At 41.8% G+C, this 12,764-nt stretch overlaps 1 protein-coding gene across 1 annotated transcript in view; it reads left to right on the top strand.

The window, feature by feature from the left end:
* The window catches only part of LOC117508620 (protocadherin-16-like), a 354,090-nt gene that overhangs the window by 300,207 nt on the left and 41,119 nt on the right, over positions 1 to 12,764 (top strand). Inside the window, 6 exon segments of the mRNA XM_034168420.1 lie at positions 5,819 to 5,968; positions 5,971 to 6,005; positions 6,103 to 6,199; positions 8,677 to 8,838; positions 11,690 to 11,950; positions 11,953 to 12,534. Of these exon segments, the coding sequence (XP_034024311.1) occupies positions 5,819 to 5,968; positions 5,971 to 6,005; positions 6,103 to 6,199; positions 8,677 to 8,838; positions 11,690 to 11,950; positions 11,953 to 12,534 (1,287 nt within the window).

Below are 12,764 nucleotides of genomic sequence, written 5' to 3'. Positions count from 1 at the left end.
ATCATGTAATATTGCCACTCGCTGCATTTACTGTTTTTAATCAAGCCACTGCTGTTATCACAAATAAGTACCTCAATTTCTGTTTCAGGAATGTATTTTTCTTTTCTTTATTCCCTGCCCCTCTTGGTTGCCACCATAAGTAGATGTTTCTGGATTTATGTGTATGTTTGAATATTTATGAGGTCTTTTGCATTGACCATTTGTGGTTGAATGTGGGCAGGGAGAGGGCGGGATATGAGGCAGCTCCACCTGCACACAATTCAAAGTAATTTGAATTGATTTTGATTTGTAGAGATGATTTAGAGGTGAGATTGAGATGGTAGGGACATATGAAGTGCAGAGTCATGGGGTATATGAGGAGAAGGATGCTGAGGATTGAGCCTCCAGGCCGGAGGAGAGGAGGAGAAGAGGGAGGCCAAAGAGGAGGTTTATGGATGTGGTGAGGGAGGACATGCAGGTGGTTGATGTGACAGAGGAAGTAATAAATTTAATTAAATTATTTTGAGTCCTGAAACAAAATGCTAATGAAATCTGTTGTTCCAACTAAATTTAAGAGACATGCACAGCACATAATGCTGTATTTACATGGAGTAAAAGCAACACTGGCACAGATGACAAAATTAATGTTCTGTTTTCAATGAAAGAATGATGGAAAATTCTGCCACCGATGGCTGTGAGAGCAGCAGCCCACACACACTGAGACAGCACATGCTGCTAAACATAAAAATGTTTAAACTTTTTCCACTTGCCAAAGCTGCAAGGACAAATTGGATGTTGATTTTACGACAGCAAGGGAATAATTACTTTAATTCAGAGAAACATGGTTTAGTATCAGACAAATAGGAATGACTTACTGTATGTGGCATTAAGGAATGAAATCAAGCTGTGACACTACAAAAAGTCGGACCAAAAGCTTCGATGAGTGCTGTTGAATGTGTTTTGTAAAATTTGTGTTAATCTAATTAACATTGCAACATTACCACATTTGCCATCATCATCAACAGAACAAATGGTTTTCTACCATCAGTATGACTCCAACATAACGGTGCATCCAAATTTGCATTAAGCTCTCTCAACAGTGTATTTTAGGACACACCATTCCTCGGAGACAGCTCTTGTTAAAGTGGCAAATGATTCAGGCAACACCACTGTTCTACAACCCCTGGCAAAAATTATGGAATCACCGGCCTCGGAGGATGTTCATTCAGTTGTTTAATTTTGTAGAAAAAAAAGCAGATCACAGACATGACACAAAACTAAAGTCATTTCAAATGACAACTTTCTGGCTTTAAGAAACACTATAAGAAATCAGGAAAAAAAAATTGTGGCAGTCAGTAACGGTTACTTTTTTAGACCAAGCAGAGGGAAAAAAATATGGAATCACTCAATTCTGAGGAAAAAAGTATGGAATCATGAAAAACAAAAGAACACTCTGACACATCACTAGTATTTTGTTGCACCACCTCTGGCTTTTATAACAGCTTGCAGTCTCTGAGGCATGGACTTAATGAGTGACAAACAGTACTCTTCATCAATCTGGCTCCAACTTTCTCTGATTGCTGTTGCCAGATCAGATTTGCAGGTTGGAGCCTTGCCATGGACCATTTTCTTCAACTTCCACCAAAGATTTTCAATTGGATTAGATCCGACTATTTGCAGGGAATGTTTCACTGTTTTTGCTCTATGGCAAGATGCATTATCATCTTGAAAAATGATTTCATCATCCCCAAACATCCTTTCAATTGATGGGATAAGGAAAATTGTCCAAAATATCAGTGTAAACTTGTGCATTTATTGGATGATGTAATGACAGCCATCTCCCCAGCATCATCACCTTGCCCAATGCAGATTCGAGATTCATCACTGAGTATGACTTTCATCCAGTCATCCACATTCCACGATTGCTTTCCTTAGTCAATTGTAACCTTGTTTTTTTCTGTTTAGGTGTTAATGATGGCTTTCATTAGCTTTCTGTATGTAAATCCCATTTCCTTTAGGCGGTTTCTTACAGTTCGGTCACAGACGTTGACTCCAGTTTCCTCCCATTCGTTCCTCATTTGTTTTGTTTGTGCATTTTCGATTTTTGAGACATATTGCTTTAGGTTTTCTGTCTTGACACTTTGATGTCTTCCTTGGTCTACCAGTATGTTTGCCTTTAACAACCTTCCCATGTTGTTTGTATTTGGTCCAGAGTTAAGACACAGCTGACTGTGAACAACCAACATCTTTTGCAACATTGTGTAATGATTTCACCCTCTTTTAAGAGTTTGATAATCCTCTCCTTTGTTCAATTGACATCTCTCGTGTTGGAGCCATGATTCATGTCAGTCCACTTGGTGCAACAGCTCTCCAAGGTGTGATCACTCCTTTTTAGATGCAGACTAACGAGCAGATCTGATTTGAAGCAGGTGTTAGTTTTGGGGATGAAAATTTACAGGGTGATTCCATAATTTATTCCTCAGAATTGAGTGAGTCCATATTTTTTCCCTCTCTTGGTCTAAAAAGTAACAGTTACTGACTGCCACAATTTTTTTCTTGATTTCTTATAGTGTTTCTTAAAGCCAGAAAGTTGCCATTTGAAATGACTTTAGTTTTTGTGTAATGTCTGTGATCTGCTTTTTTCTACAAAATTAAACAACTGAATGAACATCCTCCAAGGCCAGTGATTCCATAGTTTTTGCCAGGGGTTGTACTACTGTTAGCTCTGAGTGCTGCGTGGATCATTGTACTCAGTATACTCAGAGGATCACTTGGGATTGCTCGGAATGTTTTTGTAGGTTGACATCCTACTGAACCAGTCACTCTCACTTTGTCCTTTACAACAAAGTCACCTGAAAACTTGTTCAATGAAATATGGGGTCCACAGGGATCCATCTTAGGCCGCCTTCTTTTCTCCCTTTATACAGCAACATTATGTGACATTATGGGATTATTTTTAACTGCTATGCTGATGATATTCATTTGTACATGCCGTTAACTGCTCTCATACACACCAGATTTAGAGGATTGCCTTGCTTCAGTGGAAAGATGGATGTCTAGCAGTTTCTTACTTTTAAATTCGGAGAAGACAGAAAATGATGGTCCTTGGTCCACAAGACATCGACATTAGTTTACCAGCTAATTCTTAACTTAGACATCGCCCACATGCACTGAAAAAAGAAAATACTTGAACCAGCTTAACTGAATTGTTTCAATTGGTAACACTGGAATGAAGTAAGTTCTTGAAATTAACTTATTAACTTAATTTCAAAGACATAATTAATTTTATGTTACCAATTGAAACATTTCAATTAAGTGGTTCTTTTTTCAGTGTACATCAGTCTGACAAAGTGAGAAACCTAGGGTGATCCCACATTGTCTTTTGACCTACACATCACACATCACCTTTGTAATATAGTGAAGATTCATCCCATCCTGTCTGTGGCTGATGCAGAGACTCTGATCCATGCATTTGTCTCTTCTAGCTTTGACTACAGTCCATTGCAGTGTACTGCAATGTTCTACTTCGGGGGGCAACTTGTTCCAGAAAGGGTTTAAGAGATTAACTGATACCTCTGCTCAAAGTGATATTAATCAGTGAAATCACCTGGGTGGAGTCAGTGGCTGCAAGGAAAACCTGCACCCTCTTGGCCCTTTTTGGAACAAGTTGCCCACCCCTGTTCTACCTTCTGGTTGCCACAGTACACCATTAGGGTCTCCAATTGATTCAAAATGTTGCTGCCAGAACTTTGATTGAAAGCAGAAGGTTTGACCACACTTACAACCGATTTGGCCTCCATTCACTGGCTTCTTCTGTGAGGTCCTGGTTTTAAGGTTCTGGTATTTACTTGTAAAATTATTCATGGCTTAGCGCTTCTCTACCTAGCTGACCTAATTACACCCTACGTACTGGCCCCTTCTCTGCATTCCCATGGCACAGGGCTACTTTGTGTACCAAGTATAAAAAAATATCACCAGGCCACAGAGCCTTCTCCTATCATGCACCTTGCTTTCAGAATGATCTCCCAGCAAAGATATAATAGTCAGATTCCGCAGAGACATTCAAGTCAGACTAAAGAGTGCACCTATTCTCCCTCTCGTATGGCTAACATAACGGTTAGTATGGAACTATGCTCCCTCTCCTTTTAATTCATATTATTAGCAATGGAACAGGTCTCAGCCTCACTACATCTGCCATCTTGCTGTCTCATCTGTTTGATGTCAGACTCGGTGGTCTTTACCTGCAGAATGTCACTCAAACGCCAAGACATTAAAACACAGATATTTATAGATGGTGGACAGAATAAGAAATGAGAGAATCAGAGGTGCAACAGATGTATTAGAAATGTCTGAGAGAGTGTAGGAAAGTAAACCAAAGATGGTTTGGACATGTGATGAGAAGAGATGGTGAATATGTCAGGAAAAGATTGATGGGAATGGAAGTACAGAGAAAGAGAAAGAGAGTGATGTGACGTGGATGGATAGAATAAAGGAGCATATAAAGATCTGGAGGCTGAGTGGAAAGTACATGCAGGATTGGACTGTATGGGCAAAGTTTATTAGACACATCTACCCCAGATAGACACATGAAAACTTTAAAAGAAAGATTTCAGAAGTTTAAAATCATTTCCAAAAAACGTTGATAGATGAATAAGATACAAAGGTTTTTGACTAAGACAGGACCTGAATCCAACCACCGCCTTCCCTCATCTTGCAGCCTAAAATTATTTTTTACGAACAATTAGATTACTGCCACATAATGTGGCACAGACGGTCTGTGGAAAGCTGAAATGATCAAGTCCATGAAGATGTAGGCCCTGGAGCCCATTGGTGCATCAATGAATCCCCATGGATGGGATGCCAGTCCATGGCAGGTTACTTCCCCAGCCAAGGCTGGTACCTATTTTCAGCTGAGTGGACTGAGACCATGCAGATTGTGTTGTCCAAGAACACAGACAGGTCGTATGAGCGAGATTCAAATCCAGGCCAGGCCAGCTGCTTATCAACTCAGTCACCTGGTCTACATCAAGACCACGGCCTCCTGAAAAATTCACAATGGTCACCATATTCCAGCATGGCCTTCGTATTACTTATTGATGACTAGTCCCTAAAAGTATACAGGTTTGTTTTTGTCACTCTCAGACTTATTGAGAGTAAAATGCATGCAGGAGACAAACCTTACATATGTGATGGTGTGAAATGCTGGTCTGGATTTGGAAATGTCTTTTGAAGACTGTCCATAATTCAGCTCCTGTATAATCAAAGATTGCTTCAGTTGTCTCTTCCACCGCACAGCATGTTGTATTTTTTTCCAAATGTTCAAAAATGCCATGATCTTCCAAATATAATTGTGTTTGTCTTTCTCTGTGGAACACCTTTTCATGATTTCACAAGTAACATTTTTGGATTGCGTAAAACAAAACTCTAATTCTTTATGGGGGGGAATCAATGTTTCAGCAGCTCACATTGGAGTTTGAGATGACAGGCTACATACAGTTGGGTGTTTGCCATTGTCATAAATTAGTCAGTAGATGGTGACAGCAGTACTAAGTGTCATGCTGTGTCATGCTGAGCTTTAATTGGCCTGCTGAGTCTGTACGACTGTGGGTGGAGAATCTGACTGATTTGCGATCACTGTCTGGCTGAGTTTTGTGCGTCTGCAGCATCTGTTAAGCCTCCAGAAATTCTTTGTGTGTATGTATGCATCAAAGTGTATGCACATGTTCATCTGTGCAGTGTGCATGTCTGCTAGTCATGTGTCGCAGATCAAAGCCATGATTTCAGCCCTCTGCACCAGCGCCTCAGGATAAACGCCTTCCCGTCCGCCCCTTTCCTCTAGGTGAGATCAGTACGAGGACGATTCTGGACAGAGAGCAGAAGTCCAGTTACCAGCTGCTTGTAGCGGTGCAGGATGGGGGATCGCCAAGTCGCAGCTCGACAGGAACGGCTTTTATCACCGTCCTGGATGACAACGACAATGATCCCGTTTTCACCACAGACACTCTGGAAAAAACCTCATCATACAGGTGATGAGAGCCCTGCACAGCCAGAAATACAAAAAGAGCCATGAAATGAAACATGTTTCATGTCTCCACTGACATGTGCTTGGTTTTCACTCAATAGGTGCTGGAAGGTCAGCCGTCTGGCGTTCTGCTCGGCACGCTTCAAGCCAAAGACCCTGACGAAGGAGAGAACGGCACTCTGTTCTATTCTTTGTCAGGTACAGCTACAGCGCATATCCCATATATTAACCTACAGACTCCACTTCACCCAAACGTCATGCAACACCTACAAACCGCATTGTTTTTATTGTTGGTAAAAATGAGTCAGATCGACTGCTGCTGAACAAGAATTCAGACTTGTGTGTCAAGAATGCTCATTACAGTGGGCGGTCCTTAGAGGAACTTGGGAAAACTTGATCATGTTCAAATTCAAGCCTGTCTGAAATACACTCATTTAGCTTGTCCAGTTCAAGCTAAGTGAAAATCAAATTAATTTTTTTCAAGTTGTTATGTGCACAGAAAGTGACTACTGCATGACAGAGTGGAATTCTACATCCCCATTTTGATTGTTTCGCTGATGTCGCTGATCAAACGCTCCCCCCCCAAAAAATCAGTCCTCACTGCCTTCACTGTTCAGTCATATTGGTACGTCAGCAACATTCACTGGTTATCACCTCATTTATGCTTAAAACTGACTTTAGAATGATTTAAGGGGTTTTACTTTGTCATCTGATGGTTAATAATCACATTATTCCATTTGATCACTTTGGGTATAGAGAGTCAGACTCAAAGAGTCAGTCTCAGATGCAACGCTGTTGCACTCTGATCGCTCCCCATCTTTTATTATGAAATAATGAATTTATGTGCAAATGATTGTTGTACTAAAGCTTCAGATATCTGTCGCTGAGATGGATGATTGGAGTGCAGTTTGAAGCAGAAACAAGGTGAATTGCTGCTGATGCAACAAAATAACGCATGCGCAGTGAAGGCAGGGGGAACCAATTTTTAGGGGGGACCGTTCTGTTGGCGACACCGGCAGTGGATCAACAAACTGATTTACTGCAACAACACAGTATGTCACCACATTCACAGCTTGATATCACAAATCCAGGCGTTATCAGCGTGTGATGTCACCCATAAGCAGCAGGGGTGGAGGCCAAGACATTAGTGTGCCTGGTTTCAGTGCAGAAGGTTCCTTGTTCAAACCCCACCTCTGCCCCATTTCTCCATGTACTGTAGAGTTGCGTCAGGAAGGGCATTCGGTGTAAAACTTGTGCCAATTCATCCTAAGTCAATATAAAAATAAAGTCAACAACACTCAAGTGTCCTTCTTATAAAGGTTTTAATGACTCATGGCAAGGCAACAGGATCAGGAGCACAGACGCGTTTCGACTAGGTCTTCCTCAGTGTTCATCCAAATCCACATCGGATCTGCTGTAGCGACCCTGAGTGAAAACAAGGGAGCAGCCAAAAGGTCTCACTATGTGTTACACCCAACCATATCTCACAGTGATTCATGATGGCATCACGAACAGAACATTATCTATTGGTTTGTGATACCGTCACAAAAAGCACCACATTTTCATACTGGGGTCACGAATTCATTTCGTGATGGAAGCGGGGGTCTGTGATTAGGGGAAGGGGTAGGGTGAGAAATAGTAAAATAAATTTTAAAAAACTGCATCACGAAAATGTGACTCATTTCATAACAGGAGCACAAAAAAAAAAGTGTGAGACTGGGCTGGTTACACCCATAAGTCTGAAAGATGCTCCATTCATGTCATGTGTCTAAAAGAACAGCTCTCTGACCCACCAGAGATGATGCTGCCCACACTAGGTCCTTTGACTATGGGCCAACATTAATGTGTCTGAACCCTTTCAACACAATGAAAAGTTCCTAAATATCTAATGTTTATGTTGTTGTTCATTTTACGATTGTCCTGGTTGTTCAGGTTTGTAATTTAGTTTCTTTAATAATCCACTGAGGGGCGGGGAGGGAACAAACAAATGGTACTGAAACATTTTACGCAGTACTGTATAAACCTATGAAGTACACTGTATTTGAGACTTACAGAGTTGCTGATAACTGCAGCTATAAATGTTGGCTGTCTTAAAATGTTGCCATGGTTACCTGCATTTCAGATCTTCTCAGGGTCCATATTTTGAACCAGATTGGAAAAAAAAAACCTTGGAAATCCTTCCCCAAACTGGCTATGCATGAATTAGCTTTTCAATAGCTTTGCTTCTGTTCACCCCTTTTTGGTCACACTTGTCACTGTGGAATTGTCTTGTATATCAGTTTTTGTTATTGACGTGTTGTGTGCCAAATAAATAAGTTCAATAAGTTCATTTAATTTTCAAATGTGACCATTATTAGATCAGCTGAGGGGACATATGATAAGAACAACTTAAAAAAAGAACCCAAATAAAAACAGTTTCGACCAGTAATGGTCCACTCAAGTTTGACACATTAATCACAAAGAAAACTGAAGGAACAGAATTAATTTGAACACAAATCCAGTCACTTAAATCTCAGTCTACCTGTGAATACCTGCAGTTTTTACTTCCTCAGGCACAGAAATATAAAGACATCATTATAAAACACAATGTTATAACTTAGTGTTTCTGAGATGGTGTTTTTCATTTCAAACTCATCACCTCTGGTTAAACTCTGGACTCCGTCTCTCTCCATCAGGTCCCAGAGCTGAGCGCTTTGCTTTGAACTCCAACACCGGCGAGCTGCGATCTTCTTCCCTGCTCAGCCACTCAGAGCGGGAGGAGTACGCTCTGACGGTGACAGCTTCCGACAGAGGACTGCCCCCTCGCAGCACATCCTGCTCCCTCACGGTCCAGGTCAGCCCGCTGTAGCCGCGCCAGCACAAACACCATCACCGCTCACCTATTTAATATCAAAGGCCGGACTCGCCGCTGAGACGATCCATGTCCACGGGCCCCTCTCACTCGCCGCAGACATGTCGGCTTCACTTCTGACAGGCCTCTCTCCCATCTCCTCCCTCTTCCTCCCCTGTGTCTTTTCAAATGGAAAAGTGGAACTTGTTCAAATCCTCCCAGCTGGCCTGTTGATAAAGGCCAGCTGTAGACCGCTCCGATCAAGGTCATACTCAATGACTTCAATGCTTTCTTTATTACAGTAGCACTTTTTGCATTGAAAAGCACATCCACACACACACAAAACATTGTTCAAGGCAGTTCTGTTGATATTTAATCAACAGAAAATGATGTTGTGTTGACATTGCCCAGTTTGCTTGAGGCGTCTCTGCAAAGTGTTTTGTTAAATACATCACTGATCAGAGAGGGTGACACCAATTTACTTCTGGAGGCACAACTTTACCATCTGATGTGTAACCGAATGAGTCGTTGCCATGTAAACTTCACAACAGAGAAATAAACACAACATGTTTGTGAGTGAAGTTTTGGATTCAGTGCAAAGAAAGCTGATCATTTTCTCAGCAAACACAACATTCAGGCTAATCCTCTCATTTAGTGTTGTTTTTCTGGACTTTTGAGGACACTTTGAACTGATCAACAGGAAACCTGCAAAAGTAGAAAAGCATTCATTAAGTGTATCCCTCTACGAAGAATCAAATTAGTCTAATGTAAAGTTAAAAAAAGCCTTTGTAAATTTCCGAGCTTCATCCCTTTATCCAGATCCACACAAGAAGTAATGGAATCTATTCCCAACCAGACCTAAATTTTCACAGTCTTGTAAATTGCTCAACATTCTTAATACTGTCAGCTAACATTGGGGCTTTCCCTTTTTGTCCAGATATATCACAGAATGTAATAGAATCAATTTCCAGGACATACTAATTTATTTATTCATTTATTTAGATTGAAATAAACATTGACTTTTCATATATTACTAGCGTGTTGCCTGTGGGGATCCACGGGCTCCAAATTGGGTAGTGTTTATAAATTAGGTACCTGACATTTTTCAAGGGTGGAAATTAATTATGCAAAGCTTCTATAATAAGTTGGAATGACGTATGAGTCCAGAATGTTCTTAGTACGTGTAGTGACTTTAATGACTTCTGCCACCGTCTCTGTTTGTGTGTCAAATTAAAAGCACCTGCTTACAGCAGAATGCAGAAAAGACAAAAAGCTCTGTGTGCATGCGTGTGTGCAATTTTGATCATGCACCAACTGTAGAGACCTGACATTTGTCATTTGGTATGCTTATGTATTTTGGATGAAGGATGAACGGTGCTGAACGTTGATAGGACTAATATTTTTAGAGAAGCTACATATATTAGGGCCCCTTCACAAATAAGATGATTGAGGCTGAAAGGCGCACAAAGGAGGAGTCAGATGCCTCTCGTGAAAAATCGGAGCCACCTCAAATGCCTCTTACAGCTGTTGCTACAACGATTCACGCACACCAGTGACCGAAAGACAGCAAGTGTCCTGCGAGTGCCCATTCGATCCCCCTCTCGGAAGGTATCGGCCAAATTCCAGGTGCCACATACAAACATCCAACACTGCTCACTGGGCACTTAGAAAAGGCGGGGTTATTTGCGCTCCTGACACGATAGTAGACAGAAGATGATCACATTCAAGCTCTTTGTGAAAATTGTCTAAGTGCCCCACGAGTGTGGCATCACTAAGCAACACACATGGGTGTGGCTGTGCCAAACTCCCCCACCCCCACCATCCAACATATGTGGTGTGCATGTATGTCGCGCTCCCCCCCAACACATGTGGTGTGCCAGTGTTGGCTCTCCCCTCAACACGTGGTGTGCAGGGGAGGGGGCACACTTGCATGACATGCTAATATGTATGTACAGACAAGGTCACATGGGGACCGGCCAGCCACGTCTGAGCATGCACAGCACAACAAGGCGCCTCTCAGCTGATCGCTGGCCAGCCACTCGGTGACACCTGGAAATGACGGCTCAATGCACATGATGTGTTACATGAAAAACACAGAGAACAGAGCCAAGACAAGTATAGAAATAAATACTACAACTACATACACAATTACATAACAAATAACTCAAATAGTTAATCACAGAACACACAAACAGAGAGTGACACTTTGTTCTGTGCGCTGAACGAACAGGGAGGTATGGCTGCACAATAATAATAATAATAATAATAATAATTGTTATTATTATTATTATTATTTTGTTTTATTTTTCCTTATATATTTTCATTTGACTTTTAAATGAAGTGTGTATATGATAGCAATAACCTAAACAATTTAGAAACACATTAAGACAGTAATTAACATTAAACAATTCCGTAATTAACAGGAAATAAAAGGGTTGAGTTCTTCTTCTAAAAGCTGTTTGCGGTCTAAGGTTCTAAAAACATTCTGGACTCACACACCATTCTGACTCATTGTAGAAACTTTGCATAATTTATTACCACCCTTGAAAAATGTCAGCTACCTATTTATAAGCACTACCCAGTCTAGAGCCCGTGGACCCCCACGGGCAACACACTAGTGCTAACATAATGCAGAAGAAGGAATTTTTTTTAAATTTTGTAGTTGTTAATGTTGCACATATTATACAAGACTCTGTTTAGTGACGGTTCAGTGTAATATTATAGAATATTTTCCCTCATAGTGAAATCTGTTAAGCTTTAAGCTGCCACCAGCCTGTTTGCATTAACTTGCACATTAGAACTGTTACTATGTTGCTCAGTTAAATACAGTAAATGAACATTGTTTGTCTTTGCTACAGGTCTCAGCATCAACAAACCGATATCGAAGGCCAACTCGCTCTCTTTATCATTCAACTCTGTGGAGGAGGCCAAGCCTGGATCTGTTATTGGCTCTGTTTGCCTCCAAGATGGAGAACCTCCACAGGAGGGTGAGGTAACCTACACAGTGGTCGGGGGTACAGACCGAGATGGGACTTTTGTCGTGGATCATCTCACGGGTGACGTGTACCTGGCTCGTCCTCTCGACTACGAGCGCAATGCACGTTACACTCTTCATATTGAGTGGATGACTTCTCTCAGGTTCCTCCTCATAGTACCCTAGTCCAAGTAGACATTGATGTTGAGGACAGCAATGACCATGCCCCTCAGTTCCCTGAAGACCCCATCACCATTGTCATCCCTGAGAATATGGAGCTTGGATCTTCTGTTTATGCTTTCCAGGCCACTGATAAGGACGGCAGTGGACCCAATAGTGAGCTGACATACTCCATTCTTCAGCAGTGGCCTCACACCCCTGTGCTTTTCACTCTTGACCCCTCCACTGGGATTCTATCTTTGGATCAGGAGCTGGATCATGAGGTCACCCCCAACCTGATCATGGTTGTAAAGGCAACAGACTCAGCCCTCAATGTGAGCCAGAGGCGGTGGGGGTCAGTCACGGCGAGGGTGTATGTAACTGATGTGAATGATAATGCACCAGTGTTTAGCTCACCATCTGCTGTCAGCGTGATGGAAGACCAGCCGGCGGGCTTTGTGGTTCTCTACGTCATGGCCAGGGATGGTGATCAAGGCGAAAATGGCCGGATAACTTACAACATCCAGTCAGGCAACAATGGAGGAACGTTCAGCCTCAACCCGAACACTGGTAAGACATGTCTAATGCCCTTTTCATGCAGGAGACCTAGGCTGGGCATCTGTCCACTGAACTTGGATTCAATACATGTTGGAACCTTCCAGATCAATCCCATTAGACACACTTGTAATCCAGATGCAATTTAATGTCCACATGCGTCACTGCTATATAGACAGAGAAAGTGTTAGAACCTATGAAACAATGTTGGACACCAGCGGTGTTTCTCAGTGTCTCCATGCCAG

This window comes from Thalassophryne amazonica, chromosome 4 (assembly GCF_902500255.1).
Source record: "Thalassophryne amazonica chromosome 4, fThaAma1.1, whole genome shotgun sequence".
Taxonomy (NCBI): domain Eukaryota; kingdom Metazoa; phylum Chordata; class Actinopteri; order Batrachoidiformes; family Batrachoididae; genus Thalassophryne; species Thalassophryne amazonica.
The sequence above is the reverse complement of the archived record's forward strand: the minus strand, read 5'-3'. Positions and strand labels throughout refer to the sequence as shown.